We start from the raw sequence: 21,405 nt of genomic DNA, 5'->3' as shown, positions 1-21,405 counted from the left end.
CCGCCGACACGAGCGGCTTGGGCTGCGGCCCTCTTGCTGCTCTTCCGAGGGATGTGGATTGGCGCGACCTGCGGCGTGTCCTGCACCGACTGCACAATGTTCTGGCGGCCGCTTGCCCCACGCCAGCCAGGGCGTTCGTCAATGGACGTGGGCGCCGTGATGGGGGCTGAGATGGCGGGCTTGGCGCTGTTGCCGTCACCCATGCCGGGCCTCATCTTGCGGACGCGGTCGCCAAAGGCCTTCATCGGGTTCCGTTGGGTGGCCGCAGGCGGCAGCTGCTGGTGGGGTTGGGGGCTCGGGCTGCCGTCGTGGATGGGCTTTCCGGTTTGATCGTCCCATCTGGTAGTTTGACTGGGCTGACGGTGAAGCAGCTCCTTGGACCGGGTCTCGCGAAGTTGGGTCGCCGCGTTGTCCTGCTGCTTCCGACGGTCGCGGCGCATCATGGGAATCTGGCTCCGCTGGTGCGGCGAGGGCGAGGCTTGCTGTGGTTGGCGCTGGCCCTTCTCGAGCTCCTGCTGTAGCTGCTGTTTTCGCTGCTGGTCCTCGAGAAATCGTCGGTGATGCTGCTTGGCGATATCCAGCTGGGACATGACGGGGGCCTCGTCTATGGGCGAGACATTGTCGTCGTCGCCATGGCGGCTGGGCTCGCTGTCAGCACACAAAATTGCTGCAACGATTGGCCGGACGAAGGGGAGCAGGGCGGGAGTATAAAGGGGGTACTGTGAAGCGGGCAAAACGGAGGAAGCAACGTACGCATCGCTACGACCTGCGAGCTCAGGCGAGCTCGGCGGTGAAAATGTCGTCGGCATGCGAGCCGTATGAGCCTGGGGCGGGCCACGATGGCGAACTTGTCCTCCTTCGGGGACGGCTCCGAGTAGAGAGACGAAGGCGGGGGCGCCAGGCGGGCGGCGGTGGTGCGGTCGACGTCGCCGCGGTTGGTGTTGCGATGCGGGTTTCGAGGGGGCGGTTGGCGAACGGGAGGGGCAAGCAAGTCGTCGCTGACACGAGTCTATTAGCGCTGGTCATGAGCAGCGTCACACGAGGACGTTGTCGCACAGCCCAGTCTCACGTCGGGTGGGTTTGTCTCTTATCACTGCCACCCAAGGTAGCTCGAGGGGCACTCGCCCTTGCGTGGGTCGTGGCACGAGCATGGCACGCATGGTATGTGGATGGATGACCACTTGTCGTGCCATGACGTGCCGATCACACCTCGTCCCTGGCACGCGAGCGTGAGACTCTGCAGCAGCGAAGAAGCAAAGAACGCCAGAATCGAGCACGTGTGCATATCCCAGCAGAACGGCACAAAGAAAAGGAGGAATGCAGCAAGAGGAGACTCACGGATCAGCCGAATCCACGCGATGCGCAACACCACGCCGAATCTCGTATCTTCGGGGGCTCGGGCTCGCGTCGGCAGGCAGCGTCTTCTTCGTCTTGGTCCTGGTCGCGTGAAAGTCGTCGGTCCAGTGGCTATTGGCGGTGATGGTTGTGGTGACGCCGGTTGATGCTTTGTCGTAGGGGAAGGCAAAGGGCGAGACGTCACGGCCTTGTCGGGCAGGCGAGATCGTCATCTTTTGAGGGGCGGCTGCACCTGCTCCTGCTCCTGCCCCTGCTCCTGCTCCTGCTGCGGCTTCTGCGCCTGCTCCTCCAACGGTCGCGCCCGCCGCGTTGGGCCTGAGCCGGTCCCACATTGGAGGTACGTAGTTTTGGTAGGGGCGGGGCGGAAGGAGGGCTCGGTCGTGTTTGAGGTCGGGGTCCCTTGGAAATTAGCGCTCAGGCGCCTGTACTCCGCCTGCTCTGCTTCTGCGTCTGGGTGACCGAAAGCCCGCTAGGGGGTGTATAGAGCGTTGGTTAGTGGGTGAATGTCGCATGCAGCCTGGGCTGTGTGTAGGAGATGCTGTTGGAACCCGTCCAGCGCCTCGAAGCAGACAGACAGGAGAGATATCGGCGACTCAATCAACAGGAAAGATGCATCAATCTCAATGCACCGTTTCTTCACACGCACGCTTGAGTGCTGCCCGAAAGTATTTGGAAGCACTCTCTGCATGAGATGGCGACAACGTTCCCTGTCTTCAAACCCCGTTCGCTTCTCGATCCGAGCCAGAAAGACGGGGTGCCTTGGCCTTGCGTCGTGAGTGGAGGAAGGGGTCGTGTTTCAATCAGCCTCGGCGGCTGACGGTTCGAGGAGCAAGTTGTGTTGTTCGGCGTGTATGTTTATTTTCGTCTTTTCGAGGGGGCGATGGGCGGAGGATTGGGGGCCTCGAGGCCAAGATTCGACAACAATAGATCCACCGTATGGATGCTGGAGGCGAGGCAGACAGTCGCAATAGGTGTGCTCACAGCAAAGACGGCAGACTGCGTGCAGAATGGTCGACAGTGTTGACCATGCCAAAAAGACAGCACAAGACAGAGCAAAAAGAGTGACGTGGAAAAAAGACAGACGACGCTGCGCAACTGAAGAGAACCGCCCAGCCGAGAAGAAAGAAAGACGAAAAGTCTTCTTTCACGAGATTCCGTCAACAAAGGAGGGCAGATCCTCCCATTCATATGATCATCACAAGTTCCCCCCCTGGCGCCCGGTCGTTGTCTGCACGACTTGGGGTTAATTATCTGCCTTTATTATTATTACCTGTCTTACTTGTACCTTGCCAGCCGGTACACGCGAATGTCAACAGACATCGGTCATGTCATGCCACGGGCGGCACGGTATCATCAGACGGTTGGTTGGCTGACGGGGGGGACATAGCTGGGCTGGGCTGGGGGTGCTCGGTGCTCACCACGTGCACAGCGCCTGGCCTCGCCTACTTGTACCTGCGCTAGCTACTGTCGGCGACACAGCGCAGTCCTCCTTTGTTTCTCGTGCCGAGGACAGTCAACTTGGCCAGAATCAAATGGCCTGGCGTCTGTGCCTGCGCCAGCTGTCGAACCATCCAAGCCATACGTTCCTCTCATCAGCCTGGTCGTCCTCATCAGCCTGGCACAGATCGCAAGCCATGACCTCCGTTGGCTCAGCCCTTCCGTCTGTGGATGTTTCCCCGTTTCAACACGACCGACCCCATCGCCAACCATTCTCCCTACCGTACCTTACCTTACCTACAATTCCCTGAACAGCGGCCTGCAGCGAGCTTGACAAGCGGCAGCCGGTGGGGCAAATGTCAGGGGCCGCGGCGCCGTTTCATCCCCGCCCCCAGGGGTCCAACCACAGACGACATTCGCACGAGCCCATTCCTCCAGGTCACCAGGCCCGGCAAGACCTGGCTTCCCTTTTGGCCCCCCGGTCATCCAAAGGACCTCCTGGTCCCTGCACCAGGCGTCAGCCCAATTCAGCGAAAGCCAAAGCGCATCACAATCTGCCTTCATCAACTTCTTGTAATGAACACCACGCCCTGCTCTCTGGCCCCCCTCCCCTGCACCGGAGTCACCTTGCCGTCAGCATTTCCCGGCCGTCCGGCTCGGAGAGATCACATCTCGGCAGTGTTTCTCTCCTGCCTGACTTGGTGACGCGAACTGCGTGAGGGGGAACAGGGGCGCGGCTCGGAGATTTCATGACCAAGGAAGGTCGTCTTTTGTTTCCTGCCATGCCTTGATGCTATCACCGACTCCCTGCTTCGCTCATCTCTCATTCAGAATCACAAGTTGCTGGCCGAGCTGCCTGCCCCCATCGTCGCTTGAAGATGGCCCCGCTGCTCCGGGATGCGACGCCGATCCGGACGGCGAGATCAGACGAAACCGAACAGACGAAACCGAACCGAGGCCTGGTGGGGATGGATGCGCTGGTGCCTTTTTGCCTCTCGGTTCTTCAGACGAGGGGTCTGAGGGTGGCCTGGGCTGTCTGTCAGTGTCTTGAGTGTACATGAGGGCCTGGACTGGGCGAACGAGACGAGAGAGAGGGACCATGTTGGCATCCGGCCATGCTTGGTCCTTGGCTGTCATTGCTCCCGACAATTTGTCAAGATCAGTCTCACGGCTGGCACATGGCCTCGAGGGTTGTGATGCGTTGCAGGGACGGAAAAGCCACGACGTTTCTTCTTGCGGCGAGAGCTTTCTGAGAAAGGAAGCTCTCAAGCGTCACATGTCTTCTCGAAGGACTGCCCTACGATCTGCATGCTGTCCTGGGGAAGATCTCCGACACTGTCAGTGTTTGACCGCAGAAAGGGGGCGTGCAGCGAAATGCTCGGTCCCCATTCAGCCTCGATGGACGATCTGGCATGTGCTTGAACACAGACAGGGTCGCGATGACCTGCAGGAAAGCCGCGATGTCACGTCGAGAGTGCTGGAGTCGCAAACCTGCCATCAGGGCGCTGTCGAGTCTGGCTGTGTATTTTGACTTGTCGCCAAACCATCTCTGCTGGCTTTGAAACAATCTTCTGCAAGCCTCGCAGGCCCGTCTTGCAGATAGGATGACGTGCAAATGAATCCTGCTGAAATCAGGGCCAGGTCACATGCATAGCAGCAAGAACACACAAGCTCTCCATGATATGAACCATTTTGAGGATGGAAATCCCATAGGCGCCAGGGCGATGTAACCTCATGCGTTATGCTCCTGACAAAGATCATCCTCGGTCCACAAAGCGCCCCGGAACCCGTGCTCGATCAACACCAGGTTCTCCGAAAAAAGTCCCAGCACCCAGAACCGCCGTCAGATCCACGCCCTCGCCTCGACCCAGACCGCAAACCCAACGCAGACACCCGTGACCCCGCGCAGCACCGACACCCCTCGTCCTGCCGCCGTGCTCAGCCCCGGCACGCCCCTGCTCGGCGCCGCGCTGCTGGTGCTCCGGCCCCCGCCGCCCGCGTGATCGACGTGGAACTCGTCCGACAAGCCGGCGGGCGCGCACGCCGTGCCCTCGGCCAGGTCCATGACGACGCTCCACTGTCCGCTGGCGCAGCGCTGCCACTGGCGCGTGAGGCAGTTCCACTGTCCTTCCGAAGAACAGGCGCGCCGGGAGATTGTTGACGGCGCGTCAAGGGGAAAGCCGGCGTTGGCGGTGCTGGTGATGATCGCCGTGGCTGTGTGTGGAGTTGGGCTTCGCTGGAGAGATCTCGCCGTGCTGATGCGTCAATGTTTGCGCCTTCTGAATTCGGCGAAGACGAGCCTGCGGCGACCAGCAGGGCAAGAAGCAGGCTGAAAATCGTGGACGTCTTCATGTTGGTTGTTGTCAAGTGCATCGTGACGAAATGTTACTGATCGATAGTCGAACGTCGCCCGTAACCTTGCAGCCCCTTCTTCATATACCCTCCCCATTTCCCTCCATCACGGCCCAATGACTCGGTCGCCCGAGTCCTCGAGTCTGAATCACCACCATCACCGCCGCGGCTCGCGTTGCTGCCCAGCGCCTGTGGCCCAGCGGGACGGACGTGGTGAATCCCGATTGGGCGGCCGCGTCCCCGTCGCTTCACCGCACGGCATCGAGATCTTGGCGTGGCATAATTGTGTTGCGAGGGCCAGCGGCGGTCAGTATCCGAATGGAAAAGGTGATTTTCTGAATACCAAGACCGTCGTCGACGTGCGTCGTGTCATCCATGATGGTGCGTGGGCAGCTCTTCGTGCGCAAGGTACCCCAAGAAAAGGAGCGGACAACCTGATGATCCGTGTAAATGGATTGGTCGGGGACTTTCAGCACCACATCTCTCGCCATGCACAGCACTCGCACTCGTCCCTCCAACACCCAGTCTTCCGCGCCTCGAGCCTACACAGCACTCCCCCCAGCCCTGCCGCCAGCGTCCTCCTCATCCCAGACCTCCCTTCCCTTCCCGCCAGCCCGGACCCTGACCTGCGCGACGTCCCGCAGCTCAAAGCCCTTGGCCTGCTCCTCCTTTGCTTTCGCCAGAGCCCGGCGTCTGGATCGGCGGCGCAGAATGAACCAGATCAGGCCCGCTGCGAGGATGAGACCGAAGAGAGTCGCGATGGGTAGGGCGATGGCGATGGCTGTGGCGTTGGCGTTCGATAGGAAGGCGGGTGTGTCTGTCCTGCTTGTGAGGACGTGCTTGCTTGTGGGAGCGCCTGGCTGGTAAGCGCCGGAGGTCTCGTCGTGTGCCATGTTTAGGGGCAACTTGTCGCGGAACGACCTTTCGAAGATGGGTGGGCTGGGGTGTCGGGTGGTTCGCAGAGACGCAGACGAGCGTGCCAATCGCATCGTGACTTGTTGTCGGCCCTTCGCATCTGATATAAGGCGTCTCCCAGCAGCAGAAGCCAGCCTGGAGTTGCTGGTTGCGCCACCAATCTACAGTTCCGGCGTCCGGCGCCGGTCCTTTGTCAGTAGAATGGACCGCACCACAGCCGTGGCGCCCGCCTGAGAATTCCCATTCATTGTTTTCCCCATCCCCCTTCCAGCCCGGCCAGTCAGAAGCAAGCCACGCGCGATGCCTGCGGTCAGTCGGTATGGGGAGACATGTCGCACAAAATGTCTTCAGCCTAGCTCCCGTTGACCTGGCCACTGCGGGCTCGTCACATGGTGGTCCGGGGGGGGGGGGATGGTGGGTGATTTTCTTCGCATTGTTCGTATTGTTCTGTCTATTATGCATTATGGCCTCCCCTTGCACGGCATGATCCGCTCCAGCTCTTGGTCGGTGCCATGGACATGTTCCCTCCTCTTGTGTTCATTTCCACTTCCTCCTTCTATGACCATCATTTGTGACATGCTCCCCTTTGCACTCCGTGAAACACGTACAACGTCAAATCCAAAAAACCAAAAACCAAATGCGCCGCGCTGAGATGCAAGAAACATGGAAAAGAAAATGTGCCTAGTCGTACACTGTACAGCTTGCTGCTTCCTGCCCGCCGCTTACTTCCAGAAGCGACCCTCGGTGCCGTTGTGGTGTGGTGGGTACTTGGCGCTGTACCAGAGGCCATCGTCGGGAGTGTGAGTTGTCGACACCGGCACAGGGGCCTCCGTGATGCTTGAGATGAGAGTGACGAGAGTCGTAGGCGTGGGCGCCCAGCTCGTGGGCTCCGCTGAGCTGACAAACTCTGAGGGCAAGGCGCTGGGGGCCGACCACACAGGCACAGAGGGCTGTGACACATTGACAGAGGGCAGGGCCGAGGAGACCTCAATCGAAGAAGACACAGGCGAGGGCTCTGGCACGCCAATGACAGGTGCAGAGAGGGAGGGCGCAGGTACGGGAGTCGGCTCCCATACGGTAGGAAGAGATGTGGTCGGCGCAGGCTCAGGGGGCCAGACCGGTGCCGAAGAAGGCAGCTCAGGCTCGGGAGCCCAGATGGGAGGCGCGGCGGCGACCGTGGAGGAGGAGGAGGAGGTGGTGGTGGTGGTCGATTCGGGGTTAGGCAGAGACACTGAAGGCGTAGTCGAAGGTGTGGGCTCAGGTTGAGGAGCAGGAGCAATAGGAAGGGTTGTAGAAGTCACCGTGCTGGAGGAGTAGCTCGATGTTGTCGTCGCGGATGCAGAGGTCGAAGTCGACGGTGTAATTGTCGGCGTTCTTGTCGATGTCGAGCTCGAGGAGGTTGTCAAAGTCGAGGAGGTTGTCGAAGTCGAGGAGGTTGTCGAAGTCGAGGAGGTTGCCGAAGTCGAGGAGGTTGTCAAAGTCGTTGGCCCGTACACGGTCACAGTGACCGGGGGCTTGTCAGGCTTGCCCTCGACAGGCACGATCGAGATGACGGGCACCGAGGAGACGCGGACGACGGTATCGGTCACACGGTGGGTGACGGTTGTAGGCTTCGGCGCCTTGGTAACGGTGACGGTGGCCGAATCGCAGTCGTCGCAGTCGCCATGGCCGTTGCTGCCGTCGACATTGACGACGGCCCAGGTGGGCTTGGGGTCATCTGCCCTGGCGCGCACGCCGTTGGCGACGGGCTGAGCGATGGCCCGCGCCGAGAAGCTCAGGAGAAGAGCGTTTGTGAGGCGCATCTTGAAGTGTTGGTGATGCAGACAGACTGTTGCAAGTAGGGGCGGGGCACGCGACTGCAAGACTCGAGATCTCAGATGGAAAGAGACGTGTAAGGATCGTCAGTCGCAGAATCGCTGTCGTGCGCGAGAGTCCAGACAAAAAGTGGAAAAGACGCAGGAACCGAGTCTAGGGCTGCCATGATGTTAATGTATGGGTGCCGGGGTGGGCACTTTGTGGCAGAATTGACGATGGCTGGTGAGAATCGCATGTTCATGTTCACGATAGGGTCGTAATTGTGGTGGTTGGGAGAGATTTGGCGGGGTTGCAGCCGCTGCACGTCTGGTGCGCATCTGGACGCGCGACATGGCGGGTTGCAGGGGTTGGGGGGCATCAGGCCACACGATTGGCCAGGACAGCGTCGGTGGACCCTGGTGGCCCTGTCTTACCAGCCACTGTTATTTCCAGCCACCAGGAACTGGTCTCCCATTGGCACGACCGAACATGTTCGTTCAAGATGCAGAAGAAGAAAACGCCCTCAAGGCTGTGAAACCATGGCACGGCATTCTGGTTTACTGTTGAAAATTTCTGTATGTGCATGTGAAGTCTTCGAGTCAGTGTCTTCAAGCAGTGAACTTGTCTGTCGTGTCCGAGGCTGAGGTGTGGCTATACCACGCTAACAAGCAGAATTTATGGGGCACATGTGGCTTCGCATGACAAAAGATTTCGCCGAGCATGACAAGCTCCACCTGCTTATGCAAAGCGTTTGCTTGGTGAGCTTCGATGAGCTTCGTCCGTCACTCCTGCCGTCCTCCCGCTCGAGTGGGTGGCACAGGCACAGGCCGAAATGTGTGGCCTGTTGACGGGGTTGATCGTGAGGCGGTGCACATTACAAGTCGGCTTGGCTGGGAGGACAGACAGGACAGGCAGCGTCGAGAGAGCTCGTGCCACTGACGATGACGTTGTCCCAGTGGGCCAGTGACACCACTCTTCGCTACACACCTCTGTAGGGCAGCAAGCAGGCACCATCCTGGGCAGCGTGGGCAGCGTGGGCAGCGTGGGCAGCGTGGGCAAGAACCTTCCTGGGCAGCGTGGGCAGGCACCGTCATGGGCAACATGGGGCACTTGGGCAGGTGAACCCAACGAAAGACCTCCTGCCTCACCTCTTAGTATGGCTCGGCGCGCTCCACGCCGCTCGGTCTAAGCCACTGCTGGCTCAGCCTAACCATCACTTGACCACATTCCCAATCTCGCATTCCGCCTCTGTCCTCGTAACCACTCGTCACCCTAAGCTGCTTTCACTGCCTCTTCGTGCGGCGTAAGCTCGCGTCGCGTTTTGCCCCTCCACTCCGACCGACTGCACACATCTATAAACCCGACGACCCCTCCATCCGAGCTGACCGCATCAGCCCGAGCTTCAAGTCTCCCCCGCATTCCGCTGCTCCTGCCAGAAGTCCTCCCCCGAAGCGCCCACGACGAGAATCATCCGACATTGCGACACACCACCAGATCATGTCTGGGTATCCCGGCTACGGCGGCCGTACGTTTTTTTCTCTCTCCAGTTGCTGCACTGAGAACAGATGAATTCTGACAGCTTCCAGATCAAGGCTACGGCCAGCAGTACCCCCCGCAGCAGGGTGGCTATGGTCAGCAGTATCCCCCTCAGGGCTACCCTCAACAGCCTCCGCCAGGCCAGTATGGCGCGCTCCCCGGTCCTCCGCCCGGTCAATACGGCGCACCGCCTCCGGGCCAGTATGGCGCACCACCAGGACCGCCCCCTGGTCAGTACGGAGCACCACCAGGGCCTCCTCCTGGCCAGTACGGCGCGCCGCCCCCCGGACAGTACGGCGCTCCGCCACCCCACCATCAACAGTACGGCGCGCCACCTCCAGGACAATACGGCGCGCCCCCTCCAGGACAGTACGGCGCACCCCCTCCCCAACATCACAGCGGCCCACCCACGGCGCCGTCCATCGGCTACGGCGCCCCTCAGATCATCCAGTGGGATGCTTCACATGACGCCGCTGCGGCACGCCAGGCCATGAAAGGCTTCGGCACGGACGAAAAGGCCCTCATCCGCAGCCTCGCCACCAAGGATCCCCTTCAGATCGACGCCATCAAGACGTCCTTCTCTCGCCAATTCAAGAATCGCAGCCTCGAGGCAGACATCAAGTCGGAGACGAGCGGCTGGTTCGAAAAGGGTCTCATCGCCATTGTACGCGGCCCTCTGCTGACGGACGCTTTCGACATTCGTTCCGCCGTCGATGGGCTTGGCACCAAGGAAGTCGTTCTCAACGACGTTCTTCTCGGCCGCTCCAACGCTGATCTTAAGGCCATCAAGAACTGCTACTGGAGCACGTTTCACCGCAGCATGGAGAAAGATGTCGCGAATGACCTGTCGATGAAGACGAAGCGCCACTTCGAGATTGTACTCGCCGCCAACCGCGCTGAGGATTCGGTACCCGTAGTGCCGCAACAGGTCGACCAGGATGTCATGGACATTTATCGCGCGACCGAAGGCAAGATGGGCACCGACGAGCTGGTCGTCTGCAGCATCCTCAGCACACGTAACGATAACCAGATTCGCGCCATTGCCTACGCCTACGAACAGAAGTTCCGCAAGAGCCTCGAATCCGTCATCAAATCCGAGTTCTCCGGCCACATGCAGGACGCGCTGCTGTTCCAGGTGAGGAACGCTGCAGACAAGTACATGCACGCTGCCATGCTGCTCGAGGACGCCATGGCAGGGATGGGCACCAAAGACCACCTTCTCGTGTCGCGCGTGGTGAGGTTTCACTGGGACCAAAGCACACTGGCCAACGTCAAGGGGGCGTATCACAAGAGGTACGGCAAGAGCTTGGCCAAGAGAATCGATGGCGAGACGAGCGGGGACTACAAGAGGTTGATGCTAGCATGTGTCGGCGAGCACATTTGATGACTACGATGGCGCGTGGACAGTACGGCAGCCGGCGTTTGGGCTTGGGTTTCATGACCTCGGAAGCATCTTATGTATACCTTTTGCAATGCACTTTTATTCAGTTCAGTGATTGTCGCCACCGGAGATCGACACCAAATTTTGCTCTTTTTCAATGTTCTGAGGCCGATTTTATCTTCATGTTGAATCTTATGCTCCCAATACCATTGTATCAAGATCCGTACTTTGCGCATCTGCACCTCTGCTTGATGTACTATCAAACCATCAAGCTTCTCGCGCCTGGTCTCCGGTCTCAAGCACCCCAAGAATGCCCTTGATGCTCAGTTTCCACGTTCACACAGTTGTCTATGCGTTAGTAGTTGATTTGGAGCACAGTGAAGAGGTCTTCCACACGTGTTCCGCAGCGATTTAAAGTATAGGCAGGGGGTCGGGATACATCTGAATTCTGGCCCTCCGCAGTCCTTATACACGTTCTCGTAGCCCTTAGCCCCTAATTGACCTCCTGTTCGGTGGCTCCGCATGGCCACCTGACATTATGACACCTTTTCTCGAGAGTCTTCCAGTAAGGCAAGGTCTTTTGACGTGGCCCTGGCGAGATCCTGAGTGCCCAGTGACTTCTTCGGCAAGGCTGTAAATGTGGATTGTCCGACAGTGAGAACTGAAACTCAGTCGAAAGGCTTGAACGCAATACATCCGCACAACTACTCACTATATATCTTGCACCAATGATAGGTAGCCCTGGCTTCTTTGATACTCAAGTAACACCAAGCATGGCGTGTGATGACCACCCCTTTGTCGCGAACTCATGACGCTGTACGTGACCAGTGTAAGTGCTTTGGTATCGCAGAATCCGTCTTTGAGGGGCTTACATAACCGTGAATCAGTTTCAGAGCTGGTGTGATACGTTATCGTTATGGCCAGAACAAGATCGTCCCGACAACGGCCATCTGAGAAAGAAAAGTAATTGTAGAGGGGAGCCAGCCGGGCCGGCTGTCGACGCTCCGGCCGCCCCGGCCGGGGCATGGCAGGGACCGGGATTGTATCTATAAAGGTCTGGACCTCCGGGTATCCTTCCTCCATTCCGCACACCTGTCACTCCTTTCTGCTTTTAACACAATCTTCGAACCAGGAGCTGGGGCTTCCTTTGGCTCGAGGTCTCTATCTCTCGTGGGACAGCCCTTCAAACGCCATCATCGGTGTCCTTGTCAACTACATAAGAGACAGCAGTCTCTTAGTTCCCATCACTTGCCGATATATCATTGGCCTACTCTACCGGAGACCCTCGACCGCAGTCACCTTACATGTTCGTACTTATCAAAGTCGCTGTTTGACCGCCATCAGGCCGACTAATGCTGAGAAGCCACACAGAAACAGACCTCCAAGAACCACAAAAATGGCGTCAGACTTTGTCGACATGTCTCTCATCGACCATCCAACATGGTGCTACACGGACCCCGCCGGCCTCCGCCCCGAGTTCCTCCCATACACTGCCACCAATTCCTGGCCCGACCAGCCGGACAGCCCGTCCTGGAATCGCTGCGACGAGTTAGTCTGCGCCATCTTCTCGGCCTGGGACGAGCTCCCGCGCTCCATCCTCCACCCATGGACACCTGAGCAGGAACTGCAAGCCCTCCTCCGGCTCGACGGCCTCGTCAACGCCTTCCAACTGTACCTACCCGCCAACCCCAACGCCTTCCGCGACTGGGTGCTCCGCTTCCAGAACGCCATGGACACCGGCCAGACGGCGGCGCGCAAGCTCCTCGCGACGACGACGGCCGAGCGGCAGCGCGGCTGGGGCCCGTGGCGGCGGCACCAGGCCTGGATCGCGCGCTGGCAGTACATCATCAACCTCCGCAACCAGGTGATCCGCAACCGCCTGCGCGTCAACCTCGGCATCCGACGCGTCAACGACTTCTAGGGCGAGCCGGGACCGTCGCGCGTCAGCCGCCCCGAGTGGCGCGGCCTGCGCTACCCCGAGATCGTCGCCCGCGCCGACTGGGCCATGCCGCTGCCCTGGCTGCTCAGCGGGTACGCGGCCCGCCTCGACAGGGACCCCGAGGCCGTGGCGACCGCCTTTTGGCGCCTGCTCGCGCCGGACCAGACGGTCGAGGGCCTGCCGGCGGGATATGGCATGGGCGTCGAGGTTTCTGTCATGGGCAACCCCCGGCCGGCTCTGCAGCAGCCATCTCTTCTGCAGAATGCTGGAGGCCTGGCGCCTTGGAGGCAGATGCAGCGCCACGTGGCTGCTTCGCAGTTTGGTGTTTCTTCGTTGAGCCTTCACGACTCGATGGAGCAGATGGAGGAGAACCGTGCCCCGAAGGAGGCTGACAGCGGTGTTGTTGATTCGACTGGGGACGATGAGTGAACTGGTCATTGAATTGGGGGATGGGTACGGAATTGGAGTTCTCTGGCTTTATTTTTCGTTTCAACGGTTGTATTTTGCTCGCCGGCAAGTTTGGCAACAGTGTGGATGACAGGGGGTCGAACAGGCATTGGACTGAAATGGTCCTGGAGGGATGATCAGCGGACAACGGATTCAGGGACTCCAAGGGTATGAATTGAGCCATCGCTGAAGCTTCAGCCATCATTACGGTATCCTTGGCGGCAGTCTGGACTTTACATTACTACATGGCTTGACACTAGTTTTATGCTTCGATGGACACGTTCTCTGCTCAATATGAAGTCTCAATTCGCACGTTCACGGGCCATGTGCTCGATGAAAATAGCTTCAGAGGGGCGAGCCCATGAAAACGCCTCTCTCTGTTGTTTTGCATCCGAAACAGCATTCATCGAGGTTACTGCATGGCAGGCTGCGATGACCCAGGTTTTGAGGGATGAGGATCCTTCGAACACACAGACAGGGCACTCGCTAGGCCTCGTAGTAGTGCTTCAAGCCTTCAACTAGGTACCTTGTGATAGACGAAAATATCAGGTCGGCCACATTGTCAAGGGAGCATAATGCTACAACCCATGCCAAGGACAACGACCCACGGGTCATCTCACAGAATATCATGTCTAGATCTAATCAGGTCAAGATGCGAAGAATCGGGTCACGTAAAAGGAACATTGGGGGTAGTGATCCAAAGCCAGGGAATCATGGTCATGTCAGGACCATTGTAATCATGGGCATGTCAGGATCATTGTAATCTACCAAAAGCCGCCAACAGGCATCTGCCTGATCTTTCGTGGTTCAGATGGTCAGAGAGAGGCTCGCCTACCCATCTGAGGGGGTGTGTTGCCGATCAGGCAAGGTTCTGTTCTGTGACCCAGGAGTACTTTCATCCCAAATGTGGAGTCCTCATTTGATGCATTTGTTCTGTCGTTATCGCCCCGGTAAGACTCCTTACCGATGCTGGATCTGACCAATTACCTTCGTTTGGACTTCTGGAAGTCTCCTTTTGTACCTTAACAACAATCAATCCACTTTGTTCAATTCCGTGGTGACAGCATGTAAGAATGGACGTTCCGACACTTCGAATACAGTCTTTCGTACGGCAGTAATCCATCTACGTCTTACCGTGTATCCATTGTTACGAGTACGTAAAGTCTTACTTACCAATCGCTCAGAGAGACGAGCGAAGTCTCTGTGTAGCTTTCTGACAGCGCTTTCGACATTAGAAGGCGACAGGTCGTACTGCATATGTACCTACCTAGGCACGATTATTCAAACCTTGTCGTCGAAGAGCTGTAGGGGATCAGCCATCTGCACTAGGAGGGTTAGGGCAAGGTACCTAGGTACATGTAGGCATCTTAGGTACCTAAGCTGCCTTAGGTAAGGTTTATGGCCAAAACAGACCGCCTTCCTGTTGTGGTCAGCGCTGGTCTTCAGGGCACGTGCCGGCTGTGACGAGTCCCATCTCTCCCCATCTCTCCACACCTGGGCAGCTTCATCGCCCTCACTCCATCGCTTTTTTTGTGCCTTGCCTACCTTAGGCTCACGATATCCCGGTGCTATTGGCATTTTCTTCCTTCTGTCAAGGTACACCTAATAGCAAGCATGGACGTCTCAAGGAGAGGAGCCCTTTGGGTGACGAGACAAGCGAGGCTACATGTGACCTGAGGAAAGAGGCTAATTTGGACCCACACCTAAAGATTAGTCATTCTATAGCTTTTTCGCATTTCCCCGTCCCAATTCTTCCCTTCGTACATCGTCTCCGAACATCAACGGCCACCGGCAATCCATCAGACTCACCTGGCTCCGTACTGCTCGTAGGTTCCCGAAAACCCTCCGGTACCTTGACGCATGGGATCGAGAGGTAAACCGATCTGTCAAGCATCCATCGGAACTCAATCTACACGCTGCCGTCGAATGCAACTGACTGAGGTGCCACCCGGCGCGTCCACGCCCCCCTTATTGCGTTGAAACCCTGTAGACCCACTCGCCTCGACGCGCCTCACACCAGGTCGCGATACCTCCTTCTCGTTCATTGACATCGTCCGTCGACTTCAGCGGCACCAGAGCATTCTACTGCAAGCTTCTTGCTGGGCTTTGGGTCCTGTTCAACATGCCACCCGAGTTGGTCGCGAGCTCGAGCTCGTCGTCCGGCGTTGACGCCGACGGCGACCACGGCATGGCCGGGACTGAGCAAGGCGCACGCGTCAGTAGCCATGATGATCTGGCCTCTGTCACCACAGAGCAGCAAAAAGACACAGAGCAGCAAAAAGACACTGAGCAGCAAAAAGATCCCGTCTCCGTGCCCAACGGCGAGCCTGCTCCTACGACCTCTTCCTCTTCTTCAGTGCAGATGAATGGTGGTCAGATTCCAAATGGACAGTCGTCATCGAACGGTCCTCATGGCCCCTCTGCACCTCAGGCACCCAGCTCGGCAACAAAGCTCGCGTCTCATCCCAGTCGAGATCGGGGCACCCCGCCGACACCTCTGTCGTTTGACGAGCAATTTGCAAGCCTCGGTCGGGTCTTTGAAAAGGCCCCCTCTGACGTGTTGAGACGGCTCGTTCGCGACTACTGGCAGAAGACCCTAGTGGGCTCCGATTACCACATGACCTTCGTCGTATGTCTGCTGCTTGACCACCCTCCCTGTCACTGTCTCTGTTAACAAATCGTACAGATGCGCATGGTAGCAGAGCAACTTCCTGCTATAGGCAAAGACACGCTTCGCCAGCAGCTGGCCACATTCGTGGCACCATCTCTCGGCACCGCAGTCGCCCAACAGCTCAGTACAGGGCAGATTGATCAGGCCATGCCTGCGCTCGTCTCCAAGGGGAGCGATGCTTTCATGATAGCCTGTCTCTACAAGTGTCTCGCCACTATAGGCGCACGACAACTGGTCGACGCCCTGGCTTCCACAAAGCGCCTGGGCTTTGAGTTGACGGATTCTATTGAGCACGGAGAACGGATCCGTCCGGCCATCGCGAGCGTGCAGACTGATATTCAACATTCGGCTCCCATCCCTGGTATCTACCAGTGTGAGGCTTGCGGCCGCCACTTTACCAACAAGGCAGCCCACCTCTACGTAAGCATCGCCGTGTCTTTCCCCGTATCTCGCTGGGTTCCCAGATGCCTAACCTCTGACAGCACATCTCCAAGCTCAAATGCACAGAGCCGCCAAAAGGCCCAGTCATGAGCCGGTGCGCTGCCTGTGGCGCCACCTTTTCGACAGCCGGCGGCGTCGGCTATCATGCTGGCAACAACGTCTGTGGAGCATACAGTCCTGAACCGAACGATCCACGTCCTCCGCCCGCCGTCCAGCATCAGATGTCGCAGCCTCAGCACCAGCAGCAGATGTCGCAACCTCAGCAGCAGCCGCCGCAGCAACCTCAACCTCAGCAACAGCCTCAGCACCATCAACCTGTCCAACATGCCCCCGGCGCACCCGAGCACGCCATCTCCACGACACCTGTACCTCTGCCGAAGCTACCCTCTGTCGCGTCCGGTAGCGCCAAGCCTTTGTACTGGAAGCCGCCGCTGATGACAGGGCCCCTGACTCCTGCGAGCAAAGCTCCCCCTACAGACTTGACGCTCGTCCGTAGTGATGTTCAGGCCCATACCCAGCGCCCTCTCCAGTCTCATACTCCGGTCCCGGTTCCGTCGTCTGGCTTCACGCCTGTGCCGGCAAGTCAACACAACCAGCACACGCCACGCTCACAACAGCACACGCCGGTCCAAAGCCACGCGCCATCTGCCACCAAAACGCCGCCCTACGGCGTTCGATCAGAGTCTGCTGAACTCCTAAGGGCCCTGGGCGAGCTGACGGAGGAGCAACGCGCCGACTATTACGATCGCATGGCAAAGCAAGAGCAGGCCTACGAATTGAAGGTGCTGCACGCCAAGCGGGACCTGACCGGCGAGGCACAGGTCACCAAGCTCAAGAGCCTCAAGGCCTGTTTCGCCGCGGCGCAGAGCGGCGTGCGTCAGCGGTTCGGCATCAAGCTGCGCGGCCGGCGGCCCGCTTCCGTCAAGGCGGCCGAGCACGCTCGTCCCGGCGTTGACGCGACGACGCCCACGGACGGGCGCCGCGCCGCGCAGACGGACCATGCCCAGAACGGCACGCCTGCCCCACCGCCGGGTCCTCGTGTCGCGCTGTCGGACATGAACGGCGGGCTTGCGGGGTCTTCTGCGACGGCGGCGACGGAGGACCCGACGGTGCACACGTCACCGTCGCGGGCGCGGAGCGGGTTCGTGGCGCATAATAATCCTTCGCCTGCTCAACTGAGGGAGCGCCTCGGCCAGGCCCCCAAGCCTGCGCGGCCTCTGCCCCCGCCTATTGATATCGAGTCGAGCGACGACTCTGACAGCGACATTCCTGGCGTCTAGCAGGATGGAAGAGGCTGAGAAGGTTGGAAACTGGTGCGGTTGCATGAAGCACTGGATCAACAGGTCAGCGATACGGGGCAGACAGCGGGCTACATCTGCGAGGGCATGGGTCACGGTCGCCATGTCGGGATCGACACAATCGCTGGCCGAGGTGTCAGGGATGAAGAATTAATAGGACGATGGCCAACTCCGGCGAAACATGGCGGTGGCCGTTCCCTTGGGGCTCGGCCATCACCGAGAGAAAGACACTAACTTGCTTCTCGAGCGCGCCGCGAACGAATTTCAAGACGGCTGGGTGGAGCTCTGTAGCTCTGTTGATCAGCCAAGTCTCCATACGAGATTTCCCCACCATGGCGGATCGGCTGGGGTGAGGGCAGGCTATTTTGCAGGGCGCGCGCTTTTTCATGGAGTCGGGGCTTGTCAACGATGGGGGGGGGGGGGGGAATGGTGCATGCTGCGTTTTGGGCAACGGGAGGTCTCTTCGCATTAATGGTGTTTATCGGGGCGGCAGTTACTTGGCAGAAGATACCCCTCCATGTTTTCTACTCACTCTTTTGCTATCTTGCTGTGAACTGGGGCGACATTGCATCTAGGCTGAGGTACATCTCATCTAGGCCAAGGTACATCGCAGCTTCGGGTATGAATTGGGTGCCGCGTTGTTGTTTCTGGGTGTACGTCCAGGCCAGGAGTAGGCGGCGAAACCACCATGCAATGGGGCGATCCTCCGGCATCTAGCGCGAACTCTTTCTGGCCTGATTGAGCATCACTTGGCCCAGCTCAAAAATGCCCTTGTCCTGTCGCGGCAGAAGAGATCTGCTTCATCGTGCCCTCGCCCTAAGATGCCGAGGTCCCAGCATCACGAGAAATGACATCACAGACGCCGTCGCTAAGTCCCTAGCGCACGCCACGCCATAGGGGTTCTGCCGCCCCAAGGCCCCTGGAAGAGACCTAAGGCCCCGGGACTCCCTAAAGCCCCTGGAGGCGATCCCCCCTCGGTGCACCAGGGAGCACTGATTGCCAAACACGGAAGCCCGCCGCCGCCGGGTCCCCGCCCAGTTTGCCCTATTCAGTCACCCAACCCCACAGCCATGAGAGCCTCACCCAACCACATCCCCAGCGCGTCGAGAAGAGACGGGATCAGGGGGCATAGCAGGAGGATCCCGAGAGCAGAAATCCAAGACACTATTGACGCTTTGTTGCGGCGGACGGCGGCGGGCTGCCTGCCTTGTGGCTTCTTTTTTTTTTTTTTTTTTCTTTTTTTTTTTTTTTTTTTTTGGCTCGTCGGCTTGTCTTGCCTGATCGCGCCAACTGTTTTCTTGGGCTCCTCCTTGGGAGTGCGGGTCGCTGTGCCGTGGGCGGGAAGGCGCGGGAGGAGCGTCATTGCCATTCCTGAAATAGGCGACCTTTTCTCCTCTTGTGGGCGAAACGAGGAGTGACCTTGGCTTCTTCCATCTCTTTTCCAGAACGCCAAGTAGTAGACAGACGAGGCCTCATTCACTGTTCATCTTGGGTCACGACACCCATCTCACATCGACACGACGATTACGTTTGGATGGCACTTTGCCATTGAGACCATCCGAAACCACTGCTTTCCCTCCTCACAACCAACAGCCCACCTTTGACAGTCGCCGAGACCGACGCCGACACCACCATGGCGTCCCGCGACGCCTTCATCAGCAATGGCACTTGCTACTACGCGCCAGGCCAAGAGGCCATCGACTCGATGATCCCTTGTGGCAACGACGCCTTTGGCCGCGTCTCTTGCTGCCAGCAGGGCGACATGTGTCTCACGAGCAACGCCTGCTACAACCAACAATTCGGTGTGACCTATCTCGCCGGCTGCAGCGACCCGACCTACGAACACCGCAGCTGTCCAGACAAGGGCGCCTTTGACGGGACGCCCTGGGTCGGCCTGACCTACTGCAACGGCACATCCGAGCAGTGGGTCGCCTGCGAGCAGTCCGAACGCCAGGATGCCCTCACCGAGGCGGACCAGTGCTGGTGCCCACAGACGGATCGCACCGTTGCTTTCACGGCGTCCTCGGTTCTCGTGAATGTGGCTGAGCTGCCGACATCGGTCGGCGGCGAAGTCGTCTGGCAGCGTGGCTTCCTCCCCTCCTTCGCCGACACGGACACTGCGACGTCGACCACTCCACCGACACAGACCACCTCGACATCACCTTCAACTTCCTCACAAGTCGGCTCGACAAATGTACCGGCTGAGACCTCCCCTGCAGCGACCGAGACGCCCGAGTCGACAGACAATGGCCTCTCAACACCTGCGAGAATCGGTATCGGTGTCGGTGTTGGCGTTGGATCAGCCGTCCTCCTAGCCCTGCTTGCCCTCTTCTTCTTCACCCGACGGAGACGTCAGCGACATGAGGCCCAGGCCAACGCGTCGCCCAAGGGGGATCGCCCCGACAGCCTGATGCCTCCGTCCGAGGCACCTCAGACGCCGACGACGGCCGTGTCCGAAATAGATTCACGGGCAGCAACGCCGTGGGCCCTGCGAACTGAACTCGACGGGAAGAGTCTTGCCGCTGAGATGGATGTGCCGCCGGTTCCGCCGGTGCCGAGCCAGCTGGGGGAGAAAAAGGAGAAAAGGGAGAATAAGTCGGACGAGCCTGTGTTTGAGCTACCTGCTTGAACGGGACTGTATACAATGGGGTGAACGGCGCGTCTATCTTTGAATTGTGATACCACTGTGGGACGAGGGATGGTCTATCTTGAGGGTGATTGGCGGCTTAAAGGTGCTGTATGAATGCTGATCCTCTTGCGTTTCCATTTTGGAACTGTTGTGTGCGGATGTGACGTGCATACATGTATGGAATCGACGACTCAAATGAGTACGAGGTCACTTCCCCTTCACCATAGCCCAGGCATCTGCTCGTCGACGAAGTATATTAAGGTAAGGACTGACTCAAGGAAAACAGGAACGTTCCCAATCTAGTAAACCTCCACACTCCTGGCCCCTCATTACCGAGTGATCCCCCTTCGCTTTTAGACTACGTCCCATCACTCACTCCGCAGACATTACCAGCCACCTTTCGAGATTCTTGTCTTTGGACAGCAAACCATTTCGTCTCCCCAAACGGATTCGTCTTTCAAGAACTGACATCTCAACGATCGCATCGTCTCTCAATACGACTTGAGGCCGCGCTCACCACTGGCAGGAGTTGCAGTAGTCGTAGTGGTGGTACTTGTACTTGCGGTCGTCGCACTCGGGGCGGCACTTGTCGTGGTGCCCGTGGCCGTCGTGACCGTGGTGGCCCTGGCGGTGGTTGTCATAGTAGTGGTGGTGCACCTTCTTGGGGCGCGCGCAGCAGTGGCCGCCGTGAGGGCGCCGGAGAAACGTCGCGTCAGGGACTTAGCCGGCCTCAAAGCGGCGGAACATAGGCGCCTGGGGAAAAAACGGAAAGAGACAAAACACAGAGAAAAAAGCAAGACAAAGAGGAAAGGACCCGGACAGGGCTAAGGGCGTGTGAGATCGGCGTGCATAGAAGGTAGAACACCGAGAGATCGTCGTAAGGAGCTCTGATCAGCAGAAAGCGGAAAAGACGTGAATCGCTTATACGACAACGGTATATCGAGAACCAGTCGTACCATCGATAGTCGGCAGAGAGTAGTCCTGTGCCAGGCGAGGTCGACGGCACACAAGCACCAGAACAGATACAAAGACGAATGAACGAACTACTAAGCAGGTTCGGCGGGAAGTCCCAGGGACAAAGTTAGGGAAAGATTACCCGGGTGGGAAAGTTTACGGAGGCCGGACAAGGGATCGTCATCGAGGTCGATGGGGTTCTCGCAGGGCGAGGTTAAGGATGCCAAAGAAATAGTCAATTCACCTGGAAATTAG

General features: G+C 58.5%; 8 protein-coding genes across 8 annotated transcripts in view; 4 read left to right on the top strand and 4 right to left on the bottom strand.

Annotated features, from left to right (window-relative positions):
* VDAG_03384 (uncharacterized protein) overlaps positions 1 to 1,688 on the bottom strand; it is a gene marked incomplete at both ends in the record, with an annotated part of 2,891 nt that extends 1,203 nt beyond the window's left edge. The window contains 2 exons of the mRNA XM_009657249.1: positions 9 to 648; positions 1,339 to 1,688. Coding sequence (XP_009655544.1) covers positions 9 to 648; positions 1,339 to 1,688 — 990 coding nt within the window. The remainder of the gene's footprint in view (positions 1 to 8; positions 649 to 1,338) is intronic.
* Positions 1,689 to 4,636: 2,948 nt separating this feature from the next.
* VDAG_03383 (uncharacterized protein) lies at positions 4,637 to 6,134 on the bottom strand (the record flags this gene model as incomplete). The annotated part of the gene is made up of 3 exons (XM_009657248.1): positions 4,637 to 5,007; positions 5,211 to 5,480; positions 5,699 to 6,134. 3 exons carry the CDS (start codon positions 6,132 to 6,134, stop codon positions 4,637 to 4,639), a joined length of 1,077 nt encoding a protein of 358 aa, XP_009655543.1.
* Positions 6,135 to 6,782: 648 nt separating this feature from the next.
* VDAG_03382 (uncharacterized protein) lies at positions 6,783 to 7,862 on the bottom strand (the record flags this gene model as incomplete). The annotated part of the gene is made up of 1 exon (XM_009657247.1): positions 6,783 to 7,862. One exon carries the CDS (start codon positions 7,860 to 7,862, stop codon positions 6,783 to 6,785), a length of 1,080 nt encoding a protein of 359 aa, XP_009655542.1.
* A 1,489-nt stretch (positions 7,863 to 9,351) lies between these two features.
* VDAG_03381 (annexin-B11) lies at positions 9,352 to 10,774 on the top strand (the record flags this gene model as incomplete). The annotated part of the gene is made up of 2 exons (XM_009657246.1): positions 9,352 to 9,379; positions 9,441 to 10,774. The coding sequence occupies 2 exons, from the start codon at positions 9,352 to 9,354 to the stop codon at positions 10,772 to 10,774; spliced, it is 1,362 nt and encodes a 453-aa protein (XP_009655541.1).
* Positions 10,775 to 12,167: 1,393 nt separating this feature from the next.
* VDAG_03380 (uncharacterized protein) lies at positions 12,168 to 13,139 on the top strand (the record flags this gene model as incomplete). Its single annotated transcript, XM_009657245.1, has 2 exons — positions 12,168 to 12,635; positions 12,693 to 13,139. 2 exons carry the CDS (start codon positions 12,168 to 12,170, stop codon positions 13,137 to 13,139), a joined length of 915 nt encoding a protein of 304 aa, XP_009655540.1.
* A 2,140-nt stretch (positions 13,140 to 15,279) lies between these two features.
* VDAG_03379 (uncharacterized protein) lies at positions 15,280 to 17,549 on the top strand (the record flags this gene model as incomplete). Its single annotated transcript, XM_009657244.1, has 3 exons — positions 15,280 to 15,786; positions 15,844 to 16,248; positions 16,311 to 17,549. 3 exons carry the CDS (start codon positions 15,280 to 15,282, stop codon positions 17,547 to 17,549), a joined length of 2,151 nt encoding a protein of 716 aa, XP_009655539.1.
* Positions 17,550 to 19,200: 1,651 nt separating this feature from the next.
* VDAG_03378 (uncharacterized protein) lies at positions 19,201 to 20,196 on the top strand (the record flags this gene model as incomplete). Its single annotated transcript, XM_009657243.1, has 1 exon — positions 19,201 to 20,196. One exon carries the CDS (start codon positions 19,201 to 19,203, stop codon positions 20,194 to 20,196), a length of 996 nt encoding a protein of 331 aa, XP_009655538.1.
* Positions 20,197 to 20,687: 491 nt separating this feature from the next.
* VDAG_03377 (uncharacterized protein) overlaps positions 20,688 to 21,405 on the bottom strand; it is a gene marked incomplete at both ends in the record, with an annotated part of 1,059 nt that continues 341 nt past the window's right edge. The window contains one exon of the mRNA XM_009657242.1: positions 20,688 to 20,949. Coding sequence (XP_009655537.1) covers positions 20,688 to 20,949 — 262 coding nt within the window. The remainder of the gene's footprint in view (positions 20,950 to 21,405) is intronic.

The sequence above is a fragment of the Verticillium dahliae genome, genomic scaffold (assembly GCF_000150675.1).
Source record: "Verticillium dahliae VdLs.17 supercont1.5 genomic scaffold, whole genome shotgun sequence".
In the NCBI taxonomy this organism is placed as follows: Eukaryota; Fungi; Ascomycota; class Sordariomycetes; order Glomerellales; family Plectosphaerellaceae; genus Verticillium; species Verticillium dahliae.
This window is presented reverse-complemented; position numbering and strand designations above follow the sequence as displayed.